The 19,230-nt window shown below is 34.0% G+C and overlaps 1 protein-coding gene across 1 annotated transcript; it reads right to left on the bottom strand.

The window, feature by feature from the left end:
• Nucleotides 1–6,669: 6,669 nt before the first annotated feature.
• Nucleotides 6,670–19,202, bottom strand: LOC100375716 (transmembrane protein 185A-like). The gene is made up of 7 exons (XM_006816469.3): nt 19,041–19,202; nt 15,576–15,752; nt 14,985–15,192; nt 14,060–14,143; nt 13,212–13,388; nt 10,407–10,530; nt 6,670–9,513 (listed from the first exon to the last, which is right to left on the bottom strand). The coding sequence occupies exons 1-7, from the start codon at nt 19,076–19,078 to the stop codon at nt 9,287–9,289; spliced, it is 1,035 nt and encodes a 344-aa protein (XP_006816532.3). The 5' UTR covers nt 19,079–19,202; the 3' UTR covers nt 6,670–9,286.
• Nucleotides 19,203–19,230: the final 28 nt, after the last annotated feature.

The raw sequence follows: 19,230 nt of genomic DNA, 5'->3' as shown, positions 1-19,230 counted from the left end.
CAATTAAAGATAGGTATTTTTGGCAGCAACTATTCCCTGTGAGTGGCTGTTTGAAAGTTTTGAGGTTATTGAACTGCTTTTTTTAGCTCCTGTGTGTGTGATGCACACAGGGGAGGTAATGAGTTTGGTGTGTCCATGTGTCTGTAAAGCAAAGTTTAAAAAAATTCACAATGGTTTTAAATCAAATTTGCTATATATTGGTGCTGTACAACTGCAGAGAAGGTGAGAATTACATTAGAGAACGCTATACATACTGATTTACATATTCAAATTGGAGGCAATGACTTTGGGGTTTGAATTTCTGTAAAAGGAGAAATACTCACTAGGTTTAATTTTCACAAGTTTGATGTTGCCGAGATATTCACTTGGTTTGTGTAGGCAAAAACTAATTCTATTGTTGAAGGGCGGTGGTTGTCGTGCCGTGTCCTGTTTGATATAGACCCTATAGCGATGTACACAATATGTGTAGAAAACATTGTTTATATGAATTTCAACATGCTCTGTACTTCAACCAGTGCCCTTTAACTTTGCATATTTGCACTTTGACTAGCACATACAGCTACCATTATAATAGCAAAAATAAAATCAAAGAAAGCTTAGAAACAACTCTTGTGTGCTGAAGGTATTGGAGGCATGAAGTACAAACATGGAATACTGTATTTACCATATTAGAATAACATCTTCAATACTTATATAAGGCAAAAATTGTGTACATGTATATTGCATGCAGAATTATTAAAATATGTCTTATTTTGATTGTCCTTTATATTTACAGTGCACATGTGCTTCTAATAAAACAAATACAGCAATTAAAAGGCAATTATTAGGGTGGTTCCAAGTAGCCTCATATATGGTTTAACAATTATAAATATTTAATGAAATAACAACCATATATGATGACTTAATATTTTGGTCATATATTTTGTCAGACATCAAAATTATAGCACCAGTTGCTTGTCCCTGTCTGCAACAGTATTTCAGATATTACAGTTATGCATATTATTGAGGTCACATGACCATATATAGTCATCTGATACATTAGTCATATCACATTGTCAGATACCTTCATTATAGCACTGGTTACATGTCTGCAGCAGTGCTTAGAACATTACAGTTATGCTTATTAAAAAGTATACATGAACCTATTTATACTAAGTAGGTAATTAATTTGCATGGATTTCAACCTTGAAGTACAATAATCAAATCTATGGATTACCCCATGTACCTGGCAAAGTTAAATATTGGCTGATTAATATACAAATTAGATCATTAATATACATACCCAAAACTAGTCAGGCCTGGGCATTATCCCAGAGCATTTATGTACCAAGTTTCATTACAATCTGATGACTAGTTCTTGAGATATCAGAGAAACAGACAGACATACACACACATGCACTAACCGCAAGTACTCCCATTGCATACTTCGCCCATGGGAAACAACTAGGGAAGAATAATCAAGCCCTATAATAACAGTATGATATTGAGAGAGGTCTTTGCTAGCTTGTATCACTTATTTGCATCTTTAGGGTCAATTAAAAAAATGTGGGTAGGGGTATTTAAGTAAAATAAATCTGCACAGAAAATAAGAATCAACAGGAATTATACCAGAAAAGAGTTATATTTATATTAAAAACAAAACAAAACAATTAAGTAAGAAAACCAAATTTAATGCTTCATCATTCCGGGGAAAAAAAAAATCCTAAAATGTATAATTAGAATAGCACCCCCCTCCTCAGAGTTTTTTATGGTGAACCCCTTAACAGATCATGGTGACAACTCAGTTGTTGCAGTATACCATTTTATCATTATATTTCAAGTGTTGTTGAAAACAAAGACTCTTTATTTTAGTTGTATACATTTGATCCCTGTATACAAATCATTGATGACAAGAAGAGATAAGAATTATGAAATAAATAGATCGTTTCATTCGTCTTAAAATAGTATATTTATCTCAGATTATTTTCAGTTTAGGCTTTTTTCGGTATTTTGGTAAAACTGTGAACTGAGACACTAAAATCATTTATTATTTTGTAAAACTCCTCGCATACTCGTAAATTAGTATTTACATAAGCCATGATTTTGAGATGTGTAAGGGTATCAATGCTTGAATTGAGGGGGGGGAGTATAAGTTTAGTTCCAATGTTTGCTCACTTTGTGATGTCACGTTGTGCTTTAGTGAATGCATATGTATAGCTCAGAAGCGGAAATCATTAAATGTTTTTTTTTTTTCATACTAATTTAATTTCGATTCCCAAATTCTTTATAAGATTATATATTATAATTCTTTGTGATTTTTGTTTGGTTTGTGATTTATGTTTCAAAAACAGAAATCAGGGGGGGGGGGTGTTCTATAACAGATGTATGTATTATGAAGACTTTTCTATTTGCAATCACTGTACCATGATGCCCTTGACACCTAGGTAGTAGAAATACTAACAATTCCATGCGGATTTTCAAAATTGACCTTGGAAGTTGAGTGGAGAGACTTAACACTAATGGAATGGTACAAGTATCGCTTTTAGAGCTTGCACATTTCATACAAATACATTGTAGCAATTTAAAAAACGAATTAGGATTTGTAAGTTCATGGTCAAGTTTGAAATATACAAGCAGGATATAGAAACGGAGAACTCAATTTTCAAGTATCAGCTTAGATGGCATACTTGAGGGCAGTAAGTGCCAAAGGTATTCATACAAGAAACTTTAAACTCATGTTCAAGTTCAGGTTGTTGACTAAAGCATGTCGGCACATTGCAGCAGCATCTTAGCATTATCGAAGCACATACAGCTTACTTTGTTCACCACTTTAAAATATATTCCCTATAATTATACCTGTATGTCTTAAAAATATCAAATTACAGAAAATTAAACAAACCTGAAATTGTAAAGTGGAATTGTTGTCCTGTTAATGCCTAGCTCTAGTTGCCTTTGTTGCTCTCTGTCACGTTCAATATGGGTCCCATGTGACGTACCGGGGGTAGACACTTTTATAATAATACATTGTTTACTGTAAAACCATTTATGTTCACTGACATTTAATTTCACTACTGTAAAATACTTTATTTTAGCTGAAATAAATTTTCGCTGAAAATATTATGATGTACGTCATCTTTTCCTCTGGTTTTTATAGAATACACTGATTTCTCAGAGAGTATTTTACATAGTAGTGTTCTTGTTTTGCCAACACAATCTGCTAAGGTTTCAGTCTCTGGTGGTGTTCTAGCACTGGGTACTGTGTGGACAAAGACAAAAGGTGAAGAAGCACTTATTTTTTGGTTTTGTACAGTTCATTATAAATATATAATATTATTTGGGTGTTTTTTTATGGAATTTATATTCACTGATTTTTGACTGAGTTGTATGTAAAATATAGGAAAATTTACAGTATTTTGATGTTTTGAGCATACTCACTGTTTTTTAATGAATTCATGAATTTGCCAAGAAAAGAATGAGTTTTATTGTTATTTTACATGTTCACATAGATTCAGTATTTATCAGCGAAAAATAGCAGAATTAAAACCTGGTGAATAATTAATACATTTACAGTATATTTGAAAGCAAGTTTAATATTTAGAGGGGATTCATTTATTCTGTTTGAGACGTAAATACAGGGTTACCTGAAGTGTAAGAATCAAACTACTGTAAAATACTTTATTTTAGTTTTGAATTAATTTTCGCTGAAGGAATGATTCAGTAAAATATACTTTACCTATATTTTACACCCAATTCATCAAAAATCAGTGAAAATAAATTCCATAGAAAAAAATTAATTCCAGCTAAAATAAATTATTTTACAGTAAATGAATTTTAAAACTGTGTTCATGAGGGACGTCTTTGTATAAACTGTGTGATGTGTAGAACAGAGAAATGCTTCATATGAAAAAATAAATACAACTTTACCATGACAATCAGTTTGTAAGTGTACTGAAAATCAAATAGACAGGAGATGTGTTTTACGTCACCGCTGCATATTTAATCATTTAATATGTGAGAAAATATTGTTTATAATAAACCTTTTCAATAAGTCGCGCCATCTTGTGACGTCATAATGACGTAATGAGTATAAGTAACGTTTGTTTAAATAGTGTTGTTGAGAAGATAAAAAAAAAAACTGACCACAATTCGAAGCAATATCAACGTTACGGCTCTTTTGACACTAGGGGGCGCACATTATAACAACAATATACTGATCTCTTTGCACGTATTTCATTTGAGTGAATTGAAAGTGTACATGACTGGAGAAGTTGAGAAAAATAACACAACAATCAATGACCTTAGGACAACGAAACTTGCGACGATCGTCTTATAACCGCATGTTTTGAAAAGCAAGAATCTCCCTGGGACCAGGAAATCCGAGTGTGGACGAAATCTGTCATGAATACTCCTAGAAATAAAATAAATAAAACAACACAGTAGTTAAAATACCGGATGTGTTACATTGTGTGGTTTATTTTGCCTGAGGGATAATCTTGGAATTTCAAGGTAGTTCTCATGCAAGATTTACCGGCATAAGTATTTTAGCTCACTACAATGGGACTTGTAGAGAAGCCAGGATCACATTCTTCTCAGCGAATGAAGTATTTACAAAACAGCTGTTATACAAACATGGAAAATAAGCAAACTGGAAGAATGAATTCAAAACATAGACATAGTTTAACAAAATACAATGTAATCTAAGTACCCTGTTTCACTGACCTGGAAGGGAGGTCATTTTCAAGCTGGTTGTCAAACGCCATCAACATCTTTTATTTGTGTTATTTTGTTTTTATGGTGGGAGCGCTTATTCACCTTTTTACAAAGAGTCATTGACTGCATCAACAAAATGTCAAGTATGAATCACATGAGAAGATAGATGTGATGTGATAGATAGATAGATTCATTAATTCAATAATTTGTATTTATTACGAGGATACCGAATGCACGAAGACAGTATAGTGAGAAATCATGCGACGCGCAGCAGAGGTTGATGTGATTGCATACTGTCTGAGGGCATACTTATGCAGTATCCTTAATATTATTATACATTCTTTCCTTATTCTTTCCCAAGAATACATCATGGGAATGCTGAAATCCAAAAAGTTTAGAACAGATTTAGCAAACTTTTTTGTGTGGGGCCCTGTCAAACCCTGGGGCTCCCATATTTGTTTTCAATAATAGAGGACGCTTACACAGGTAATCAATCCATATTTGAAATTCGCATTTCCTTATATGGTAGAATAAAAATACTTACAGCTCGCTGTAATTTGTGGCGTTATGGATACAGATGTATAATGATATTTATCATTATGCTAATTGTTTGTAGAACTGACTGGTCCGAGTTATCTCATTGGTTGTATTTATCAATGAATGTAATCTATGAATACATTAAAATTGGAGATAACAAATGACAAACTCAGATTGTCAAACAATTATATTTTCTATCTTAATGTGCGAATAACATGCACACAGCATTCTTACATTTTCAATCAAATTTGGTTTCTATCCAAACAATTTACTTATCTTCCTAAACAACCTTCCCAATTTCCAAACATCTGTTTTTCCCTCTCAAATAAATATCCAACTGTCTGTCACTCCAAAACTGCTATCCAAACTGCTTTCTATCTAAACAACAATCTTTTCATCGCAAACATTTTTCTCACCTTTCCAAACACATTTCTTGCAGCTATGTCACCTTGGAAACTGTCTTGCTTTTAAAAACAATTGGCTAGAACGACAACATTTTATTCTTGCCTTTTTTTTAAGACAACCTTTCTGAATTTTCACCTTCACAAGCAATTTAAAGCGACAGGGTCGTCACCTGTGCACGCGCGGGAATTGACGCAGGTGACGATTCCCCCGCTTTAATCTGACTTTATTATTAACAGTACTTGTACAATTCATATCATTATTCATAGTCGTCATGAATGGTTATTAGCACACATATTTTTGAATCCTATTAAGTCAGTGGAAACTGAAATTGAAAAAAAAGAAACAAATTTATATTTTTCTACAATCTCAATTCTATGATCAAGTACCCTGAAATACAGCAGGTTAATTTCAGAGTATGAATTCAATAAATATTTTACTTGCCTGTTCGTATCAAACTGGATTGAATCCTAAGTCACATACTGGATGGGACTCTGAAGCAAAGGTGCCATCGATTCAGTACCGTAACATACATCTGCAAAGCTAAGTTCATAAAAACTTTCAAGTGTAACAAATCTTATTTCATAGGTGGATGCACAAACCAAAAACGTGGACTACTACTCGACCTTTCCACCAGTGTTACAGACAACACAAACAACCTTTCGGCTTTTCAAAACAACTCAACTGACTTCTCTGGCAATTAGCCAATCTGCAAGACAGATTTCTAGCCACCGAAAGCAACTTTCCCTTCTTCTAAAAAATGTTCTAACTTCCTAGTAACTTTTGCGTATCTAAACAACTTTAAAACGTTGTTGTTGTACCACCCCCTCTCTCACTCCCTCAAACAAATCGGCACTAAAATGTGAAGCTACTGTACCTTTGAATAACTGAAAGAAAGAATGACTATTCAAACTTAATTAATCTCTGTACAATCCAACATTCGTATCACAACAATGCACATATGCCTGGACCAATTACATGCACACTTGTTACATACACAAAACACATACATACAAATATTTCGGGTCACGACAACAGTAATTTAATGACCTTAATTCTCTTTATTCGCATCATTTTCAAATTAAATATAAGCATTTGTGAGGAAAAAGAAATTTTTCCATTTTTTTTTTATTTTCGAACATGTTTGAAGTACACTTGATTTTTTTATACTTTGAGAAAGTCTTCATTTCATGTTCACAGAAACAATTAAATAAATCAAAATATACAGTTCTGATACAAAAACATCATTTTAGACCCTTACATGTTTTTAGGGTATATAAGCAACACAAATATGTCTATGGAATGAGTCAATGAAAGGAGTCAATGAAATGTATCAGTGAAATGTGTCAATGAAATGCACCAGTGCAAATGAAATGTGTCAGTGAAATGTGTCAACAAAGTGTGTCGATGCCAATGAAGTGTATCAGTGAAATGTTTCAATAAAATGTATCAGTGAAGTGTATTCAATGAAATGTATCAGTGAAGTGTATCAGTGAAGTGTATCATTGAAATGTTTCAATAAAATGTAATAGTGAAATGTATTCAATAAAATGTATCAGTGCCAATGAAGTGGATGAGTGAAATGTTTCAATAAAATGTATCAGTGAAATGTATTCAATGAAATGTATCAGTGTCAATGAAGCATATCAGTGAAATGTTTCAATAAAATGTATCAGTGAAATGTATTCAATGAAATGTATCAGTGTCAATGAAGTGTATCAGTGAAACGTGTCAATAACATGTGTCAGTGAGATGTATTCAATGAAATGTACCAGTGTCAATGAGGTGTATTAAATGAAATGTGTCAGTGTCAATGAAGTGCATCAGTTAAATGTGTCAGAGAAGTGTATTCAATGAAATGTATCAGTGAAGTGTATCATTGAAATGTTTCAATAAAATGTAATAGTGAAATGTATTCAATGAAATGTATCAGTGTCAATGAAGTGTATCAGTGAAACATGTCAATAACATGTGTCAGTGAGATGTATTCAATGAAATGTACCAGTGTCAATGAGGTGTATTAAATGAAATGTGTCAGTGCCAATGAAGTGCATCAGTTAAATGTGACAGAGAAGTGTATTCAATGAAATATGTCAGTGTCAATGAAATGTTTCAATAAATTGTATCAGCGAAGTGTATTCAATGAAATGTGGCAGTGCCAATGTGCGAGTGTCAATGAAGTATATCAATGAAGTGTATCAATGTGTTAATATCGAACTGTGCCAATGAGATATGTCAGTATCAATGGAGTGTTTCAGTGAAAAGTTTCAACAAAATGTGTCTATGAAGTGTATCAATGAGATATGTCTGTATCAATGCAGTGTATCAGTGAAATGTTTCAACAAAATGTGTCTATGAAGTGTATCAATGAGATATGTCAGTATCAATGAAGTGTATCAGTGAAATGTTTCAACAAAATGTGTCTATGAAGTGTATCAATGAGATATGTCAGTATCAATGAAGTGTATCAGTGAAATGTTTCAACAAAATGTGTCTATGAAGTGTATCAGTGAAATGTGTGAGTGCCAATGAAGTGTATCAGAAAAACCAATGAAACACAGCACTATAAATTACCCAAAATTCTCTCTGATTTGTACCATTGGAAATTAATTTCACTTTCTCTTAAACTTTATAGTGGCTTACCTTAAATTTACCTCAAATTCTGGCAAAAAAAATGTATGGAGGTGTAAAAACTCTGCCAGTCTTTGGGCAAACTCCAACATTAGTACTCTCTCTCATCACCTGGCAGATAATATACATATTTCTTTGTTTAATCCATTAAAGACACAACCAGGTGCTGGGAATTTACTTTGTTATCTTAAAATTATATAGTATGGTAACAAAATAAGATTGGTTTACTGTTGTCAAAAACACACTACTACTGGAAGCAAAACATCAAACTATTCAGTAATTTGTAAAAAAGAAAAGAACATTTTGAAAATAATTTACATATTATACATGAAGCATATCTACAGATGTGTACCAGTGACATTTACCTAACTTCTACTAACCAATTTCTGTTAGAACAAACCGCACAGGATTGTGGGTAATCACACGCACTGTGTATTGGTTAAATGTATCAGTGACGTCTATCAATGAATATCAATGTCAATCAATGTCAGTGAAATTAGCATATATTTGTCATGTGATTTCTTTTGAAGGGAAAATAATATTTTCATTTAATATAAATGCTTATCATAACGCGACTTCGGTGGTCATTTCTGCAGCTCTGAATACAAATTTTATTTTAAACTATTTTATACGATGCTTATACAAGAAATAAAAATAAAATTTAAATCTCACGATTTGAGACATGTACTCACAGTTGTGCTCTTTTGAGTTAAACATCTACAATTTTAAGCTTTATTGAATTTATATTGTTATTATGATAATAATTGTAATATAGATACACAGGCTAAGTCCAATTAATAAAGTACATGATTTAATCTGGTATTTCAAATGATACAAGCCAATTAATTTCCATGATCCACAGGACCTGCCAGAGTAATGAAGTGTATATTTTAATCAGGCATAAAGATGATTTCCATGACATAAAGGTCCAATCTGATTAATATAGAATATATTTTAATCTGGTATTTCAATTGATAACATGGTTTCCATGGTCCACAGGTTCTTATCAATTAATAAAGTACATATTTTAGTCAGGTGTTTCAATTGATACTAGAGGCATGACCACCCTGGATGAACTTATACTTATTTTAGACTTAGAATCACATTCCGAGATTGAATCTCTGTCTATTTCTGATGACTCTGGACTTGAGTTCTCATCTCGTTGTATCTTGTACGAAATGTTCCCATATTCCTGTAAAAATGGACAGATTTCCAGCAGAAACTGACAGAAATCTTTCCTTATTCCAAACCACCCTACAGAAGGAAGAGAATATGATAAAATCAAAGGTACAACATATCTGTGGAATCGAGTCAATTCTATCATTGCTAGTTCACGGTCAAGCTGTCCCTCAATCGGACACTGCGTTTACTTCTACAATGTGCGCTGGTGGGCTTATTCCTGCTTTTTAAAGGGCAACAGTCATCACAGCAAGTAATGTACGATATGGATACGAATATAGTGACATATACACCGCAGGTCAAATACATAGTTCATACAAAATTGAAACACACGCTACGAGATGATCACTACCCTTTAACAGTGTTTTTGGCTTGTCGAATGACAGGGAAAGACATTTTGCTTTTTTTAAATACTTGTTGGATATTTGCGGGGCTGCAAAAAAGGACTAGCTTGACTACTGTTGTCAACACTTGGTACAAATATGAACATTGAAAGAAAAAGTATGTTGCTACAAGCAAGTAAACAGTAATTCTCTAAAACTTGAAAGACAATTTTCGATTAGCTAAATAGAAGAACTATGATCAGATAAAATGACATAATGTGTTCACAGTGATCCTGAGGTGTCATTGTTTTCTATTCATTAACACTGTTTTAAACAAATGCACTATCAAAACTGACCTAAATTTATATTTGCATAAATGTTGACAGCAACACACTCATATGAGCTGCGATCAATTAAAGCATCGCGAGTGGAACAGAAGCGACATAGATGGTGGCCTAAGCGCCGGGTGCATGCGAGGCTTGAAAGGCCTGCGAAGAACACAATGCAAAGGTATTTTTATGGGCAGGAAAGTAATATGAATAATACAATATATAACATTTAGTATTGGAGATGCATTTCTGATAAAGCAAATATGGTAGTGTCCAATGATTCCATTCGAGAAAAAATGATATTTCAATTACTTACATGGATTACCCCCTCGCTGGCCAAATGCCGTACCAATCAGCGTCAACAATGAAATATACAATGGAGTAAATATTGCAATAAAGGCGTAATCATTGTTGCCGTCCAGCTTGTTAGCTAATAGTACCTGTAAACATCACAATATGAACATGTTTAGTTTTTTAATGTTGCAGTAATCCTTTTTTTAGAACATCTTTTCAAGTTGAACCACAGTGAATCCAAAAATAGATAGATGTTTCTAGGGATAATCATATACTATCAGATCTGTCGACTGTGGAGACCTCATGCCTTGCCTTGAAACCCGTGTCAGGTAAGATAATGCTGCTGTTGTCTACTGACATACCACCTCTTGATACGCTAAATCAGCAAATGTTTCTCATGATGACAACGAAATGGAGTCACAAATGGAAATTTTATGTAATTTCTGATGCTAGAAAACATTCCATGTGATCAAATGAAGTACAATAAATCTTAAATTGATGTTATTCTGTCTCATGTTCAAACACAATTTTTGACCTTTCTAGGGTATATAGTAACATTCGATCGTGTGTTCAAATTTCCTGTGCTAACGCTTTTTGGCAATGCTCAAATACACATTGATTTACAAAGATTTGCAGTCATAGTCCCTGTTGTGGTCAGAATCACATAAACCGACTCAAATTGTTTGCGGTCACACACATCGAATGACATGTGGCATTAAATAATGTACCCAAGCATGTGTTCAAGAAACATTTATGCAAATGATATGAAAGAAGAAGCATTAACACACACATACTGTGATTCTGATGTTAGTTTCAGTGACAAAAATCAAAATCACACAAAAATGTTATATTCACCCAGATTTCTTACTGAGTAAAGACTAAATATCGAACAGTGGGTTTTACATCAACAAATATCAAATAATAATCAAAGAAAGCTTAGAAAGAACTCCAGTGTACTGAGAGTATTGAAGACACATTAAAAATTAATTCAAAATTACTTGTACTTGAGATATTGATGGAATAGCTGAAAACTAATTATGTAAATCAGGTAACTGATATGAACAGATTTAAGTGTAAAACTAATAAGGTCTGCACAATGTACCAAGTTTCATTGAAATGTGATTAGAACCCAAAAAATATTAATTATTATGCTAATTAGAGAGTTACTATGAACAGATTTTAACCCAAAATTAATCAGGCTGTCTATTGTCCTAGAGCATTTATGTACCAAGTTTTATTCAAATGTGATGATCAATACTTGAGATATTAGTATTAATTAATTATGTTAATTAAGTGATTAAGAAGCATACATATTTACCAAAAACTAATATGGTGTATAGTCCTAGGTTCATTGAAATGTGATGGGTACTCTTTAAAAGTTTCATTGAAATCCAATGAGTGGTTTGTAAACATCAGTGCAACAGCCATAGAACAGCAAAAAATTAACTAATTATGCAAATTAGGTAATTAATAGGCACAATTATTTATTCCAAAATTAATCAGGTTTCTGCATAGTCCTAGAAAATGTCGCAAGTCTCATTGAAATGTGATGATTAGTACTTGAGAAAAGGTGAAAAGCTGAAAATTAACTAATTATGCTAATAAGGTGATTAATATACACAAATATTTACCCAAAAACTAATTAGGTCTCTGCACAGTCCTCAAGTAACTATGTACCAAGTTTCATTGAAATGTGATCATTACTACTCGAAATATCAAAAGCTGAAAATTAATTAATTATGCAAATTAGGTAATTAATATGTACTGATATTACCCTAAACACTACCAGGTCTGTGCAGTGTCATATGACATCAATGTACCAAGTTTTATTGAAATGTTATGATTAGTACTTGAGATATCAGTGGAAGAGCCGAAAATTGATTAATCTTTATGTAAATTAGGTAATTAATAATATTAACAGATTTTTACCCAAAACTAATCAAATCTGCGCATTAGTTCAGAGCATCCATGTGCCAAGTTTCATTGAAATCCAATGAGTGGTTCTTCAAATATCAGTGGAACAGTCATGGAACAGCTTGAAATCAGCTAATTATCATGCAAATTAGGTAATTAATATTCATAGATTTTTACCAAAACCTAATCAACTCTGCGCATTATCCGGGCTAATCTGCACTGGCTCGGAAGGTTGTAAATGATTAGCTAGTTTGAATTTCTAATTTGCATAACATTACTGAGAATGAACATGCATTCAACGCCACAAGTCTTTTGTTTTTTTAGCCAATCAGAATTCATCTTCCGAGCCAGTGCAGATCAGCAGCATTATCCCAGAGCATTTATGTACCAAGTTTCACCAAATTTGATTAGTGGTTCTTGAGATAACGGTGGAACAAAAAAAGTGACATACATACATACAGACATACAGACATACAGACAGGGTAACTGCAAAGACTCCCTTTTGTGCTTTGCACACGGGAGTCAAAAACAAGCAGTTTCTCGGCTGGGATAGCTCTGTTGTTAGCAATTCACATTTGAATTAAAGAACTGAAGATATCATTAGAAAATGAACAAATCTGAGAGAGGTCTACGTGAGGTACCTATATTTATAGTATCAAAGCAATCAGACTTGAGTTTTTTAACAAGAAGTCCAAAATATCACTTTTTTCCAAAAATACTCATCAAAATTAGAGAATTGAAGATATCATCACAAAAGGAACAAATCTGAGAGAGGTCAACATGTAATACCCATAAATATAATATCAAAGCAATTGGACTCATATGATAAGTTCTGCTCGACAAAGTCGACAGCAAAGCTAACAATAATTCCAAACATTTTTGAAAGAGTTGAGTTGAATTAAGGCACACATACCTCCCAAGTCAATAACGGTAGTACTAAAGCCATAGCAGTGAATGCCATCATTACATGTGCTCTTCGTTGCTCCGCCATGATATCAGTCGATCTCATGAACAATATAGACCATATAATATAATATATTACTATTAGACACAATAAACACATCAATATCCACACTGGGATGAAGACAATCTGCAAGATAATAACAATGATGTAGTAACATTAATTTCCATAACATGTAGTTTTCTTCGATTACGCACTACATTATTAAACAGTTGATGCCCACAGTTTCAGACCAAACACATTAAAAGCAACCTTTGGAATTATCTTCAAAAATCTCAGTAGTTTTTTTTTTTTCACAAGCAGATCAATAGTGGTGGTTGATTGGTCAGTTAATGTCCAGATTTAAATATCATCCACTCTTCAGAGATGCGCTGGTAGTAATGATTGATGATGTCAAAGTAATATACTAGAAACAATAATTAATTAATTGGCCAAATACTATAAAACCATTTAATTTCTCTATTTTGATGTTTGAGCCTTTTCACTGGGTTTTTTAAGTTCACAAACTTGGCAGGAAAACAATAAGTTCTATTGTTATTCTTATCTATATGTTCACATGGATTTACTTTAGCAGATTTTACTTATCGGCAAAATTAGAACTATAAAATATTATATTGGAGGAGAAGTTGAATTATAGTGGGATTGTTTCCATATACAAAAACCTTCAAAATAGTAGTGAAATATTTTGATTTTCCCTTCATATTCTGAGTGAAGTGAAGCATTCTCCTAATTTGCCTAGGAGCTGCATTAAAAAAAGATTTTGTCTCACATATTTCACATAATGTGAGTTGAAGACTTACCACCCAGCTCCATGTTATAACTCCATCTAGTCTTAGCGCTATAAAAATAAACTGCAGAATATTCACAGATAATATTGCCTCCAACTGAAAAACACAAACAAAATACAGTACTCAATATAAGACATGATAGTTATAGATGTATACAGAAGCCGTATACATTTGTAGTACCGTCTGAGTGTAACTTACTAGTAACTCCCAAGTGGCTCTTACGCACGCACTGATGGACGCACAGAGGTCAATCCATAAGTCCCCGAACTGGGACTAACAAAGTCACAAACAGAATCACCATGGTACATACATGTATGTGGGGCATTCACATCCAACAAAACTTATTAGCAGGGATCACATTTGCATATGAATAAATCCCTCTTGTTTAAAGGTGAATTTTCTTTTACATTTAGAATTCTGTTATGTAATGTACCTCAACCCTGTACATGGTCAGAATGTGGCAAAACTGGTAATATGAAGCCGTATATTTTTCCTCCTATTCAACAAGAAATTAAATGATGCACTAGCTCCACACTGACCAGAGACAAATTATTTTTTCTAATGTACCAAATGTAGTAGGGCATGAAAGCTTACTGACTTCAGAAGAATGTGTAAAAGAAAAAGACTGAATTTCTTTAAAAGATAAATTATTAATTATATTGTTATATTTATTAATTATTTTAAGGAATGAAAGATGGGTAGGCCCGAGCGTGCATCAGAATCCCATGTCTAGCTAATTATTTATACCCCAGAACAAGTATGCATGTTTTACTACCGGTATTTTAAATTGTACAAAACAACCCACAGAGACTACTTCTACATGTTCCCTCCAACTAGACCTGATTCTCCCAACTAAAGTTAGCCTGGAAAGTCTGGCTGAGTACCAGAAGCAAGAATTGAACGTGAACTATCCCTGACGCAACCAAATCTCACATACCTCAAGTGACCTGTCATGTCTGAATCCCCAAATACATGCCGCTATCGACAGCGGCGATACGAAGAATAACGGCATGAAAACCAGTATCCAGAGATGGCGATGTGTCTCCAGATTGTCACATGCTAGTATCTCAAACACAAATAATAACAAGTTCAAGGTCACACAGATGTTCATTGCTTTGAACTCCACATAACCTTCTCCTTCAACTCTGTAAAGAGAAAATATGAACAGTCATGATGACATGAATGTTTCTTATACTATCGACACAACAAACCCATTCTCTTATTTTTTATAAATACTGAAACAAGAGGTTTCTATGACTGATGGAATAACATTGAAACATTTTAAATTAAGTCTTGTATTGTATGGAATTTATTTTCACTGATTATAAACGAGTTGAATGTAAAATATAGGAAAAATGTACATTCGATGGAATCTATTTTCACTGAATCATTCGAAAATAGCGAAAATTAATTCCAAGCGCAAATAAAGTATTTTACAGTAGCTTTTTATACGTGTTCAGCTCAATGCTTGAATTACTAGAATCTTACATGACAAATATCTCATTGATTCAAATTCGTTGTTATTTACCTGTACTCTGGATGCTTTATCCACACGGTGACACCGACAGTCGCACCAGTGAACACAATCAGGTTCCATATCCATAACGGTATGAAAACGGTCCAGAAACTACCTGTTATTGTGTTGTCCAATCGTAAGGCCAATAATATGGTAAACACCAATAGAAATGAATATACAAGGAATTTACTAAAGATAAAAGTAAAGAAATCTTTATTAACAAGTCATTGTCAATGAAACGTCCCCGTTCCGTTCATATTTGAGTGACATATACATTCAAAGCAGCAACAATATGGATGTTGAACTGCATTCAGTAAAACAAAATAGCCACCAGTCAGCCATTTTCAACACAATCCAAAAAAAAATTTAAACTAAATTTGCCCACGCATGACTAAGATTCAGTTCCAGTATGGTGAAAATGTGCAATTTTTGTAAATTTTTGACCTTAAAAGGACTGGCCCAAATGCACAGGCATATGTAAGACATAATGTATGATGTGTATGTGAAGTTTGAACTTGATCTGTCCAGGCATGTCCGAGATATGGATCGAAAACTAAATTCTTTAAAACAAAATAGCCGCCAGATGGCCATTTTGAACTTGATCCGAAGAAAAATTGGTATGCATCAAGCTTATATTAAGTCTAATATATGCACTAAATCTGAACAAAATCCATCCATGCTGACTGAGATCCGGTTCCGGAATTGTGAAAATACGTGATTTTGATGCATTTTCGGCCTTAAAATGGCCATCATTCAGCTATTGTTAAGCGGATCATGAAACAAATGCACATATCTATTTGTGACATGATGTACCATGTGTGTGTGAAGTTTGAACTTGATCAATCCAGACATGTCTCGGATACGGATCCAGAACTGAATTCTTTAAAACAAAATGGCCGCCAGTCGGCCATTTTAAACTTGATCCGAAAAAAAAATTATGTGCATCAAGGTCCTATTATGTTTAATGTATGTACCAAATTTGAACAAAATCCGTCCATGCATTATATAACTGAGATCGGGGTCCGGAATGGTGAAAATGTGCGATTTCAATGCATTTTCGGCCTTAAAGCGGCCGCCATTTGGCTATCGTTAATGAGATCATGAAACAAATGCACATACATATTCGTGACATGATGTACCTTGTGTGTGTGAAGTTTGAACTTGATCAATCCAGGCATGTCTCAGATATGGATCCAGAACTGAATTCTTTAAAACAAAATGGCCGCCAGTCGGCCATATTGAACTTGATCCGAAAAAAAAAATGACGTGCATCAAGGTCTTATTATGTTTAATGTATGTACTAAATTTGAACAAAATCCGTCCATGCATAACTGAGATCCTGGTCCGGAATTGTGAAAATGTGCGATTTTGATGCATTTTCGGCCTTAAAATGGCCGCTATTTGGCTATCGTTAATCGGATCATGAAAAAAATGCATGTGCATATGTCCCATATAATGTGTGATGTATGAGTGAAGTTTGAACTTAATCGGTCCATGCATGTTCGAGATACAGGTGGTGATCACGGACGCACGGATGCACGGACGCACGGACGCACACAGGGCAAAACATAAGTCCCCGTTTTCGGACTACGTCCGAACGGGGACTAATAAATAGGTAATAATAGTGACAGATAAAATACACAAGATACATTGCATTTCATGCAGGCATGAATATTTTTTCATGAGATGCTGAAATGTTTGAATTACAGGCCGAGTTACAAGTTACAAAATGACCAAATTTCAGAAATGGTGACCGCTGAACTGGGCCTGATTCTAACTACCTAAGAAAATACTGAGGGTTGTCGATTTCAGTGACACAGTAGCCAGCGCTGTGTCATTGTCTAACAAAGTAGTGTTGTTGATTTCTAACAAAGTACTTACAGACTCCCCGAGTCATATCAAGGTAAATTATAGTTTATTTTACTGTAACATAAAGCTTTCTATAAAGAAGTGATTTAATAAATGTTATATTTATTACTCAAAAATCTTCACACTATTTTGTTATAGATCTGAAAGAATCACATAATAATCACATAATGTTGCTTCATACAAAACAGCTACAAATTGAAACATTAGTGTGTTGTTTTAACGTCGCAGAGCCAGGCGGTCACCAGTGCAATGTCTGTGTTCCCGATGTAATATTTCTGTTTGTTTTTTTTGCGTCACTGAAATCGACAACAAACATGCGATTTATTGAAATCAACATGTCAGAAAACTGTTGCTGGGAAGATAGTTCCTTTTTTTTGGTAAACTTGTGTCGCTAAAATTGACAACAAAACAAGTCATGGGAGTTAATCAAAACATATCAGTGAAGGGTATGCGTCACTGGGCGTGTTTCATCGTCCGAATCGCACGGTATGTTGGTGCCGACGGATTGCCGACTTCACCAACCGTGTATTTGTTGGAAAGGCGCCCAATCAGAAGCTGTGTAACATTGCGCAGTAAGCTAAAGAACAAAATGTCGGAAATAGCGACGTTTAGCATGATTACTTCAAAATTCTTCTAGTAACTGTGTGTGTAGTGTTTAGGTTGTTTGCCAAACCCAGTTTTCCACAATTTTTGATGCCAACGTTCCAGGTTGTTTGTGGCATAATTCGTCAGCAAAGTGACAAATATTTATGTCGACCATGTTTTAACAAAGTAATGAGACTTTCAACTTCTCAGAAAACTCAATTTGACTGATCATTCAAGAGTTGAACTGTTGCACAATGATTTGCCACTCCCTGTTCTCGTTGCAACAAACTCATCTTTTTCAGCTAGTAATGCCTCAATTGCATGGTTTTGGTGATCAGTGGGGCTTTTTATCTTGAAAAACTGCATGATCTGTTCTGCCTGTGTTGCCATTTTAAAAAAAAAACTGCTCTACTGTTTTTGATACAAAATAGTTGATTGATTGATAGTTTATTTTTGTTGCAAAAAGGGTGATAATTGTGACCATTGATCACTTCAGCAATTACAACTGGCCGAGTTGGACTATTTTTTTTTGGTCGAGTTCGACTATATTATTAGAAACTACGCTCACTTTTGCAAAACCATGCCCAAAATGTAACCTGATGTTCATTTAACATATATTTTTGTTATTGTATTTAATTTTTTAATTGGTCTATTAAGTCGTTATCACCCATGTCCAAGGTGAGTAAGCAGACATTTCCTTTTGCATCTGTATTACCGGGTACTAGTATGTAGTATTCCGCTTTTACAATGCAACAAGTACGGAGTGGTCTTTCTGGGTGTGCAAGTGGTTGTTACGGAGGAATGGACTGGGATGGGAGAACAGTATAAACAAACAAAAATAAAACTCGAAACGTTTAATATGATGTCATTATTACAGTGTACGAATCTTGGGACAACTAGAACTCAAAAATAGTGCAATTCACAACACGGAAACCGCAACAAAGCAAACGAGGCATGATCTCCGACCTGCAAATTGAACGAGAAATGGCGTCATTTAACGCAAAGACGAGAAACGTATGTTACCTTGGATTGAAATCTTGGAATAGCCCTTTCAAGTTCATTTCTTTGGATCTGTCTCAGCGTAACATACGTACATAGATATCCATTAAATCACAAATCATAACAAACAGATAAAACATAATAAAAAGTTAATCGCCATCTTCCTCGAGAGTAACATTTGACCCTTGACTCGTCATTTTCCTTCGTGTCACGA

The sequence above is a fragment of the Saccoglossus kowalevskii genome, chromosome 4 (assembly GCF_978046115.1).
Source record: "Saccoglossus kowalevskii chromosome 4, keSacKowa6.1, whole genome shotgun sequence".
In the NCBI taxonomy this organism is placed as follows: domain Eukaryota; kingdom Metazoa; phylum Hemichordata; class Enteropneusta; family Harrimaniidae; genus Saccoglossus; species Saccoglossus kowalevskii.
This window is presented reverse-complemented; position numbering and strand designations above follow the sequence as displayed.